This window comes from Macrosteles quadrilineatus, unplaced genomic scaffold, assembly GCF_028750875.1.
Source record: "Macrosteles quadrilineatus isolate MER2022 unplaced genomic scaffold, UCM_ALF_1.0 Scaffold_6__1_contigs__length_79288215, whole genome shotgun sequence".
Classification (NCBI taxonomy): domain Eukaryota; kingdom Metazoa; phylum Arthropoda; class Insecta; order Hemiptera; family Cicadellidae; genus Macrosteles; species Macrosteles quadrilineatus.
In genome coordinates, this window is record NW_026542599.1 from 8,915,415 (window position 1) to 8,927,273 (window position 11,859).

Sequence of the window (11,859 nt, forward strand, 5' to 3'; positions counted from 1 at the left end):
AAATAGTGTTCTAGGCAGTTAAAGGCACACAAAAAGGTTCCTAACACACTTTGTGACAATTCACCTCTTCAGAAGAAAGCGTAGAGTGTAAAAATCTGATACGAGACACTAATTTAAACGGAAGAAACCCTTTTGTAGCGGCAATATGTTTGTTAATTGTGAACTTTTTGTATGCTACAAAACTACCTGGAACTCTTTTCTTGCCGATCCACTTATGAGAATAGTTTTTAGCTTGTTCACAACTGGATTCAACATCCCCCTTTAGTTAAGCTTTTAATCAAATGTATTAAAAAAGACACTTAATGGCTTAATGGGGTCTTGGCTATAAAACCAGCTGAGCTAAGTCGTTTGCAAAACTATCATCAAATCCATTCAACACTCTTCTTTGACTTAAAAAACAAACCCTGGCGAAAATACATCTTTGACATTCAACTACCAAAAACCTAAATCTATAAATCTGTACATCCAATCCCTGATTGAGATTTCCGTCACACACCAACCAGCAAAAAGAGGAACTAAATCTAAATTAATAAGGCTTAATTTGTTTGTTTTCGATTTAATTTGCTTAAAAAAACCTAATAACAATAATCACTCCACTCCACTTAGTTCAATAGCCAAGTTTGTCGTTGAGACTGGTTCGCCCGTCCCCAGTTTGTCCCACTGGGGGAGTCCAAGTACAGTTACTGTAGTCTTCCTCATCAACCTGTGATAAAACATAACAGTTTAGGTTATAATAAGGTAAGTAACTCGTGATTTGTCAAAACCGAATCCCAAATCTCAAAACCACCAAAACTTAAAAGTTTTGGTTTTGAGATTAGATCATATCAGTCTCAACACATCTTATAGACATTTGCATTTTAGATTTTCTATATACAATATAAAGCACTTTTGCAAGTTTTTCTTAAATAAGTAAGGATAAAAGATCATGAGCTATCTAGCAACAACTCACTGTTCCACGCACAAGCTGGCAGCACTGGAGCGAACAGATTATCGAAACAAGTACGAAATGCTACAAAACAACACCAAAGAAACAAGTAGTAGTCTAAACTATATTCAGAACATATGATGATGATGATGAAAATCCAAATAAAAATTTACCACTAAATGTTTGAATTGATCTTACATTCACGTTATTGCAACTTTTGTTATTGTCCCCATTAAATATCATAGTTACTTCCACCGCTTGGCGCTTACCCATGATCAGGGTTGTTGACAAGCTGATCGGGGAAAGTATGTGTCAGATTGCTGATACCGTTTATTTGTTGTAAAATTAACAAACATGCAGGATGAAATGAGAGCGATAGTTGAGGATTTAAAAATCAGTAGAGTGTTTTGAGAATCTCAAACTCTAAAAATCAAGCTTTGGTTGTACATACCTTCTGTGGGGGTTGGTGTTTTCTTTTATGTCTATTTCTGTTATCTGGTCTATTTTTCTTCTTTTTTATTTCAACTTCATCAACTGGATCTTCTTGTTCTGGTTGGATTGTTTCATCTATAAAATAATTCATGATTCAAATATCAATGAATTAAATGAATTACTGTACTGTTAAAATATGCGATTCGTAATCTTTTATATAAAGCTAATAAGAATCAGGAACTTTTGAGAAATTCGTAAGCCGTACACCGCATACTTGAATGAAAAGGTGTTAAACAACAAGGTGTTGATGTTAAACTTCCCCAAAAAATATAAGTTAATTAGCCTAATTAAAAGATTGTTTTTTACCGCATTCAAAATATTTAATTTAAGTCAGATATTACATTTCATTTTATTGATTGTTTACTTTTCCCCTTAGTTGACCTTTTGATTTGGTTCTTATAGATTTTCTATGTTAACATTACGAAACATTTATTAGCTTAGATTCTGCTACACAGCTTATTGATAATAAAAAAAATTTCAATTTTAATAAAAAAAGGAAAAAACTAGACTTATCAACTAGTTTTTTGTTTTTTCTTAGCTTTTGCTCAGTTGAAATCTTATTTGCCGCACTTTGTTCAAACCATCTCCTCGATATAAATAAATAAACTTTTCCAATAAAGAAACACCAAACAACAATAGCCTTACCTTCAATCCTAACTTTCCCTCCTACTTTCTTTTCCGTAATCTCTTCCTCTTCATCTTCTTCAAATTCTTCTTCTGCTTCATTCATCGACTGCCGCGTAGTCTCCAATGGCAATGCCATCTGCGGTCCTCGTCTCTTCTTTACAAGCCTCTTTCCAATGCTTCCTTGTGGAAGTTCTTTTTTCTTCTCTTTACTGGGTTTCCTGCAAACCAAATGAAAATTAAATTACCATTTCAAATGTAAAAATTGGCCTATGATTGGTTCTCTTTTAACCCTATAAGGAAATTACAAACAAGTGTTGCCAAGATTGCCGGAGAAAATCACAGTATCGCCGAGACTGCATGAACAAAGGCGATTACGGCAGGAGAAGATCATCGGGGTTTGCTTTGCTATCGAAAAGAATTTTTTTCATCGGCCTATGTTGGCTTTCTGAAGGCTGGGAAAAATCCTCCTGTGGGTGGATGTGGCACGCTGGAGGTAGGTTGAAGATCCCTGAACTTACTTACTTTAAAACCATGGGGAACAAGGTCAAATGCACAAATTATATTCAGATCTGTTGTAACTGTTATAATTCATAATTTTGTAAATTAACACATCCTACAAATGAGCCTAGGGCCCGGATAGAAAGATGAATAGTGTTAAAAGAGGTTACTAAACCAATATCCACCAATCTTTCAATCTATTTCATCATATGTCTACAAATTGAAGAGTTAATTTTGTTTAGTATAACATCAAAAAATTAATAGATTACATAACAGACTCTATTCAACTAAACTTGAAGCCCGTAGGATTCCATAAGTTAAAAAAAGTAACAAGACTGTTAGCAATTTTGACAAAGTAAAATCAACAACTTACACAACAAAAGGTTCCAGTTTGGGAAGTTCCGTGGGTTTAGCCAGGTTTACCAACTTCCGCAATCTGCCTTCCTCCACTCTTAGTCTAGCCACTTCGTCCTGCATAGAAACAAATGGTTTACTACAGGAATCTAGTTTCATGAATAAGTTCATCTTTTATTCTAGTAAGGGGACGGTTACAAATCACAATCCAGAATGCATCTAAACAAATGTAAAAACTGTCTTTAGGCTCAATACTGATTGTCAATGTTTCTTCATTTGATTAACTCTCTCCACTAACCAAAACTAGCTTGAATACACTAGGTTTTTTTGTTTTTTCTTAGCTGTTTCTCAGTTGAAATATTATTTGCCGCACTTTGTTCAAACCATCTCCTCGACTGGAACTCAAGATCACAGTAAATTCTACTCCTAAATCAGCAGTAAATTTTATTGTCAAATTTCCCCATAGGGAATAAGTTATTAACATTAACGTATGTGGCTTGGCAAGACCTACACCCATAACGGAATTACTTTTTAATTTTGATGTCCCCAGTCAAAAAAAAACTATTCTTTAAAATTGTTCATGACATTTTAATTGTGTTCCTGAACTCAAAGCTTGAGTAATTTTGGTCTGATTTTGATTAAATTTGCCATGAAAGTGTAGTCCTGGATTTTTAACTATTAATACAACTAGACATCCCATCCAAAAAGTTGTTGCCAGTTTTAAAACCAAAATCATAGTAGTTAATGTGAGCCAGTGACAGATTGTGCTATTCAATGTTAGTATGCATTTTCTTCAAATACATGTAGGCCTACTTTTTTACCAATAAAACCAAATGGAATGACTTATGAGCTGGTATAGCAATAGTTTTGACTAAAAAAAGGCCATCAACGTGACTAAGAAAAGATATCATATAGAGTTTTAGTCACATTATGTACCTGGCTCACACAATTGTATTCTTTTTAAAGGAAGAAATAAGTCACAGCTGGTCCATATAGATGGGAAGTCTACTTCATTATCCGTTGGCCTGGATACACTTGAACACAAATGAAGTCGTAAATTTTTATGTTTTGAAAGTCAAAAAAAGAAAAAATGGAAACCCCCAATTTCATCATCAAATCTAAAATCGGATAACATTTAACAATGCCACCCGTTTAACCGCTACGTTATTTTGTCTCTTAACTTTTATGGGACGATAAAGAGATGTTTATTAATCCGCCGATGTTTATTGTTTATTTAAAGTCCGCCAGCACTGGATTGTTTTTCATCACTAATTTTTATTGAGTGACTGATCAACCAGGAATGTTACGTTTCATGTCTATTGACTCAGTTTTATAGTTTAAAACTTCTAACAAACTCCAATATGAGGAATTTGTAAACAGCAAGACATTGCGACCTGAAGATGTGCTTCATTTTCCGCAGTAGAGCTGTAGTTGATATTTACTGTAATGTTCTGACAGCACAATCATTTATCTGTCCCCAAATTGACTAAAATATGATTTGATGAATATTAAAGTTGATTCAAAAGTTACCTTTGTCTTCTTGATCTGTATCTTGTCTGCTGGAGTTTGTGACAGATTTTTCATGTAGTTGTCCAATTCATCGTCAGTTTCTCCACTTCCCCTCCCCGCCTCCGAGTGAGTAGCCATGTTCAGCATGTCGCTCAGTCTATGCTCTGTATTCTCTAACTCCTTCACTAGCTTTTCGTATTTCTCCCTCTGTCAAAATAAGCACAAGTAGATTTAAAAATATTAACTGATGTTAGGTAATGTTTTCTAGACAGGATTATTTTTTAAACTAAAAATGAAAATGAATAAACTAGTAAAAGTAATGTCCCAGGACGGGACAGTTCCGGACTAAGAAAACCAGAGCGAATTAGCAGAAGTACGGAAATGTTCTGTCCAAGTATGCCAGTGGATTAAGTATAGTTAGTAAATAATAATTTTGTTTCAATCATCGAGGTTGAACATATAATTCAGAATTTCAATTGAGAGAGGTTCCTACAGAAGGTGATTTTTGAGGATCAAAAATATATAAAATATTGATAAGAATCTTGTAAAAAATACTTTATTCAGTTCCATTACATTTCTCCAAGGATTGACAGATTCTTACTCACCAACGTGTCATAAGTTTCTACTTCAGTCTCCAGTTTTCCAGTCTGTGCCATTCTTTTTTGTCGTTTCTTCTCAATCTGCCCAGTTCTGTCAAGGAAGTTGTCTTCATCAGAATCGTAAAAATCTACTGCTTCCCAATCTTTGGCTGCTCGCTTTTTACTCTCTGAAAAATGTATACACTTTTGTAGACTCTTGAAGTAGGATTAATCTTCAAACACAGAAGTATCTAACATAAATTCAGCCAACTAATAGTAATTTTTATTACAGACACAAGCTTGACATATACCGTACATCATGTATACTTGTCACCTATTTCACCAGCTGAGCTGGAACCAAAAGAAATGTCTGTTGACCAATAATTGAGTTTGAATTTAAGCTTCTGTCGGCAGATGATGAGTTTTACATCCAATGTTTTTCTTAGTGTCTTTGTGTGTGCAGAACAGGATCACTACGAGCACTCAAGTTCAAGATATATTATTTTTATTTGGCTTATGAAAAGTGTCACTGAAAATTTGACAAAGTATTTTGAGATTGTGTGTGTATAATGTATTTCCAATTGAGAAGACTGACTGTACAGGTAAGCCTGCTCTTCCTATCTAAAACAAAATCTATATATACCTACTCAGCTTCCAAAAAATAGGAATGGGTTTTCAACAATCGATGATTTGTTAACACTACTTGGAACTTATTTTTCAAACTTACCATACATCTCATATCTTCTGCCATTTTATGAAAGTCATCCACATTGCACCACATGTTGTAAACAATGAAAATACTTCATGCAAGAGAAGAGGTCAGTATTGAACCATCGAGCGATTGCCTTGTCACTTGGCGAGCACTATACGTCTCAACTACCCAACTATTATCCTACTTACCATGAGTAGACTGTCTAAGCAGGCCTTGTCTATCCAGCAGTCTACAAGCTTCCAATGCCGCTTGTATCACCGCTTCCTTCTTCTTCCCTTTGACACTAGCCTCGGCCACGAGGTTTCCTCCACCTCCGTTGTCCACCGGCAACCTGGAGACAACAAACATCAAACACTCACATTTTTGTATTATTGTATTGGGGTATCCATAGCTTCTTCGGTCTTTTGTAGCACCTTTCAGCCCAGCCTATCAGCCTTAAGCGGCAATTAGCTATCAACACAATTAAGCCAGTCTCGAAGCATGCTTTATGGTTACCGGAGCTATGGATCCCTTTGAAACCAATGGGACTGTTTTCCTAGCAGTGCAATGCATTAATAACTGCTAACCGCGCAGCACAAAGTACGCAGCCTGATTGGGAGTACTGCCTGGAGAGCAGTCTGTTGTGAACACTGCTGAACTTGGCTATTGTTTATGAAGGAAATATGGAGATCACTACGAGTACAGTTTCCAAGTTTACTGTTGATGAAAACAGTTTAATTGACTGTGTGTCTGAGTTTGCACCCACATATCTCCTAGCTTTAAACAGTTCACAAACCGATTTTTGACTTTTGGGCAGTAGAGCTGAGTGCTTAGCAGATCACTGTGGGACCCAGAAATTCGCTAGTCACGCAATGAATTGGCGGATTTCTGGGAAAACACTTATGCACTGGGTCCTATTTTAATCATGCTGTTCCTGACCATGCTGCGTTCTTAAGCTTAATCACGTGGCACGCAGCACAGTTACTGAAGTTGGATGAAAAACACCCTGAAATACACCCAGTTATTTTATTTAATTTGGTCTCTTATGCAGCATGCCAATTCCAACCTTCTCTAAAAGAGCCACTTTTTTGAGGGCTAGAAAAATTTGACTTTTATTAATATGTTTGGATATAGACATTAACTTCTGAGGCATCTAGAAAAATCATTAATTATATTTCTAAAGTTACATGTTTTTTGTTGGTTGCCTTGTGTGATGTCCATAGTTAGTCACTAATGTGCATTTTAGGTGTGGCATCTTCAGAGTTACACTTAGTTATACAAATACAAAATGACACTCTACTATTTACAGGCGTTTGTGTATCACTATTGTTTTTTCACATCACTAAGATCATGTGAAAGCGCATCACGGTTGGTGCAGGCCGAGAGATCCGTCGCAGGAGGTTCACTTCAATTCACAACAGTTTGACCAATTAGTTTAGTGTTAGGGCTGTGGATGGACTGGGGGTGGGTTTTCCCAAATTGTGTCTGCGATGTAGCCAGTTTTCTACAGGATTGCCAGATGTGAATTTGGTTTCTATTCCATGAAAAGGTAAAATGTTAGGCCTAAGGTATATGATGCACTATGGGGCGTGAGAGACATTAGCGCCCCTCCCTTGCACGGGAATTTTTATCATCCTTGCGACCCTGGGCTGGGCCCATTTGCTATAGCGGCTCTAATGTGCATCAGTAAAAAGTGTTGACATCTTAAATACAAAGCAACCAAAAAGAGGATAACTTATAGGATGTTCGTGAAACTGGTAAAACAAAAACATAATCTTTCCTTTTTGCCCTCAGTGACCAGTAAACAAACACCTTGTTATCACAAAACGTTGGTAAACAAATTACATGGTGAAATATATCCTAAAAAGTAGCCTTAACAAAGCATAATACATGTAGTTCATTGATAACTTTTAGACTACTTTAGCCAAATTGGACCATAATTACTTATACTTCGTATCAAAACTCCCAGAAAACTACCCTTACTTACTCTATCCGGCATATATAGTGGCCAAAACCCTTTTCCTCCACATCATAGACCAGTTCTTCTCCCTCTCTCTCAAACCAGCCTCGTAGTGTTTTCTTCGGATCCTCCAGGTATAAATCCTCGTTCAAAGTTGAAGCGTACGGATTCTCCGTCAGGTCGGTTTCTTCATCTGCATCCTCGCCTGAATAAAATTTCATAAAACGTGAACAGATTTTGTGTTTAAAGCATTTTCTCTTCAAGTATTGTCTGTAACCACACAAAATAGGCCTTTGTTTTGTTTTGGTGAAAATCAGCATTAAGAATTATTGGTTCTGTTGAGATAAAGACTAAAAACTAAATAAATCTTACACTTTGCTGTGTATCTAATAAACTTATCATGGGACATCGAAATAATGTACAGATCCCTATACAGTACCATCTTTTTTACACTTAGCAACATAAACAATAACAACTGTTATCTTGGTATTTTAACTAGAAAATCGATTCAGAATAATGACCACTAGCTTTGGACATTACGTGATAAATTAATTAAAACACGTTCACAAACTACATTTAATGAAGGAGTTTGGGCATCTAAGTATTGAGAATATTACAATAAATTGACATTCGAAACGAAAGAAATAAAACTTACCCATGCCCCAATCAATGCCTTTTTCTTCTTCCATTTTCAATCTCTCTTCTTCTGCAGCCTCAAGTCTCAATTTTTCTGCCTCTAGGGCTGCCAATCGTTCCTACAACAGAGAAAAGATCTTAAGAACATTTTAGCTACAAAATAGGAACAGTAGTGATCAATGAGGAATAGTAAAACATTCAAATTCATCATTAGGTTTGAATAATAAAGCTAGTGAATAGTTTCTTGTATGAGATACAGCTCTTTTTTGCTTCAAGGTCTTCATCATGAATAATAATAAAAACAGTCGTGATAGTTATAAAAAAATAACGGAGATCGAAAACCCCAACAATTTTAGTACAAAAACAAAACTTGACAGCTCATTAATGTTGTAGTTGACAGCGTTAGAAAGTTAATAGGAATTGCTCACAATACTTGTTATGCTTCGTTTTATACTAGTAGGCTATCTGGGTGAACCGATGCTTCTAGGTGTTGAGATTGCTTCGGCAGAAAATTCAAACAAACACAGTTTTTTTGTTTTTTTACTACAAACAAGGATATTTTGTGTTGAAATACATTCTGTAAAGACACTAAATGAAGTAAACTGAAAATCAAAATTTATTTTAACAATAGAAACATTTAGTTGCCTTGTAACGCTGGGTTGTTCGGCCACGAATGGGTAACAGAGTATTACTATTTGAGAAAACTATTTAGAATTACTAAGGTTGCATTAAATACGGTTAGCTACCTTGTGCTGCTGTCTCAACTCCGTTACGCTCAGTTCTGACTCTGGTTCTTCGTCTTCTTCTGGCCCTTGGAGGATGAACATTCGCGTACTGCAGCCTATCTTCACCATGTGGCCCACCTTAAACAAGCCATCAGGTGAATATGCTTAACAGCTGTTAGCTCTTGCTGCAGACCAATCTTTAGATATATGGTGATGCAGAAATGTTGTAGGTCTACACAAATGTAAAAAATAACCTAGCCTAAAAAATTGCTCAACATGGCACAAAGAATTTAAATGTGTCAATAAAATGGTATACGAATAGTTCAATAATAAATATGGTATCCTCATGTTAGTCTAAATCACTTATTTAATCCCATCACAGCTTAACAAAATATGTCAACTGTTTTCTTGTTAAAACACCGTCGTTAGCTTGTAAGTTACGGTAGCCTACTTGTAGAGTTGATCAGTTGCTAAAATCGTCAAGAGGTAAACACAGTACGGCACGACAAAATTACGATAAAATAATAATAAAGTTTGAACATTACAAACTGGCCTGTTCTAACAAAAGTTGACCGACCGCACAGGTAGCATGAATTTATGGTTACTGTAGACAATACTGGTCCAGTTTGTCCCTTTCTTGCATGGTGGTTAACTAGCCAATCCATAGACATACCTTGACACGAACAAAAATCTTCGGCTTAACCTTCTGCTTGTTGTGGAAGGTGCCAAGGGAGCTGCCGAGATCGTAAATGTAGAAGCCGATGTCGTTTTCCTCATCTGCTACAGCTCGGTATTGCAGCACTGCATGGTACCGAGAAACAGTTGGGTGCAGCATGGGTATATCACAGTTCTCCAGCCTACCAAAAACGTGGAAACTGCGCAGTGTCAGATCTAAGGTCTTGACTATCGTCCCGTTTTTCAGTTCCTGAAAAACAATGTTTTGTATAAATTGATTTACTTGGATGACCAAATCCTAAGGAACCGGTGCACAGAGCACCTGCCTCTTACCTTTCAATGATTTTTTTATATTTTTTTTTAGACATTAAGAGACACATTAGGTGAATAAAGCAACTAATTTACAATAAATTAAACTTGTTGATTTTAAGAGTGATTTACCTAGACATAGGCCTACTTTAATCAGGTTGAAACAGTTTTAAAAAAAGTAGCCCATCCAAAATTTGTTTAAGTAGCCTACATAAACTGTTTTGTCACTCGTCTACAATCTGACAGTAACCAAACACTCAACTGAAGGATCAGCTGTTATATCACTGGGGATCCTTGAAAGCAAACTTAAGAAATAGGGTCTAAATTAGATGTTAGGGGGAAAAGTCCTCAAGGAAGTGCAGGATAGTACCTTTTTAGTAGGCATCATTTGTTCAGTTCTTTCACCTAATATTTTTTCTTTAGCCTGTTTGGAACAGCTGATGATTTAAAAATGATTAATAATATTGTAAAAATAAATATTCATTTCTGTTCTTCTTGTAAGCATGACTTTTATTTTTTCTCTCTTAATTTTTTCATTAATTTACTCAAACACTCCACAATATCATTAGACGTCACGGCACCATCGTCAACATGTCCCACACTAGCGGTACATCCATAAACATATTTAGTGGTTTAGGCGCATCTCCAGCATGTCTTGTGGTCACGATCACAATCTTGAACATTGCTCGCGATCACGATACAATTGTCAACATGTTAACGCTTGGGACGTGATCGTCAACTCATCCCGCGGTCACAGCACCAGTGCAAACAACATTTTTATAATTTACTGTGTTATCGAACCTTGCCGCGTCCGGATAATCTCAAGACTCTAACTTAAAATTACTGATTCAACTTAATCCCCTGCATGCATTTAAAAGTGGAACTGGTTGTTAACTGAAGAGAAACTACAGTTAAAAACAAGTAGGTAAGTTTGGCTACAGTTTTTTTCCAGATTAGTTACAGTATTTATAAGTTAACAATTTGACTTACCTCAAGTTTATATTCACGAGAAGGAAGTCCTCCCCATTCGGGTTCAATGTAGGGCAGTGGAGGAATTTTAGAAGGAGGTTTATTTGATGTTTGGTCTTTATTAGGTTTTAGAGATGAGTTTTCATCAGATTGTTTTTCTTTATGGTCATTTTCTTCAATTTCACTTTGCGTTTGTTTAATTGGGCCTGGTTCTTCAATACCTCTACAAATTCTATTTTTACCTGTGACGTTTTTACCTCTCTGCGGCCCAATTATCAGTTGAGGTTTCTTAAATGGTTCATTTGAGACATTTTCTGTACTCTTATCCCCACTGACTTCAACTGGGTCACTTTGAACACTGTCTTCGATGTTTGTTTCTTCCATACTGTAATTCAAATTCACTAAATCCTAATGATAGTTTCTTTGGTTTTAAATTGTGTCATGGAAGGATACAGGTAACGTACAATCAGTTCTAAGAGGCCTGTAAATAACCTAGCAACTTGTGGGAAGCTAGGCCCAAGCAAGGAACAAAGAACTAACTATTCAACTTGATTATAACACAGTTCTACTACTTAATACTTAAGTATGAGTAGTATTCCAAAATATATCGGAAGCTATCAATAGCCTACGAAAAATAAACCTAAAAATATCACCTCAGAAAAGGCAGGACCAGGACATAACATAACCAAAACAAAGTGTGAAGGGTGATTCTGATTCTGACACTGACACTGACTGACAGGTGCGATTTTGAGAAGTGTGGTTAGTGGACTGGAGACTGGACTGGACTGGAGACTGGGACTGGAGACTGGACGGGACGGACAGTGGTTGACTCAAAGCCGCACTCCGCACTCCGCAGGCAGACAGAATGCAGATCAATGAGCGCGTTCTGGCCCTCCTGGGAACATGCACCG

The 11,859-nt window shown here is 36.4% G+C and overlaps 1 protein-coding gene across 1 annotated transcript; it reads right to left on the reverse strand.

Annotated features, from left to right (window-relative positions):
* Positions 1-580: 580 nt before the first annotated feature.
* LOC128996554 (kanadaptin-like) lies at positions 581-11,616 on the reverse strand. The gene is made up of 12 exons (XM_054421943.1): positions 10,970-11,616; positions 9,669-9,920; positions 9,017-9,133; positions 8,290-8,389; positions 7,662-7,839; positions 5,884-6,026; positions 5,011-5,171; positions 4,427-4,612; positions 2,916-3,013; positions 2,063-2,262; positions 1,377-1,492; positions 581-703 (listed from the first exon to the last, which is right to left on the reverse strand). Exons 1-12 carry the CDS (start codon positions 11,330-11,332, stop codon positions 608-610), a joined length of 2,010 nt encoding a protein of 669 aa, XP_054277918.1. The 5' UTR covers positions 11,333-11,616; the 3' UTR covers positions 581-607.
* Positions 11,617-11,859: the final 243 nt, after the last annotated feature.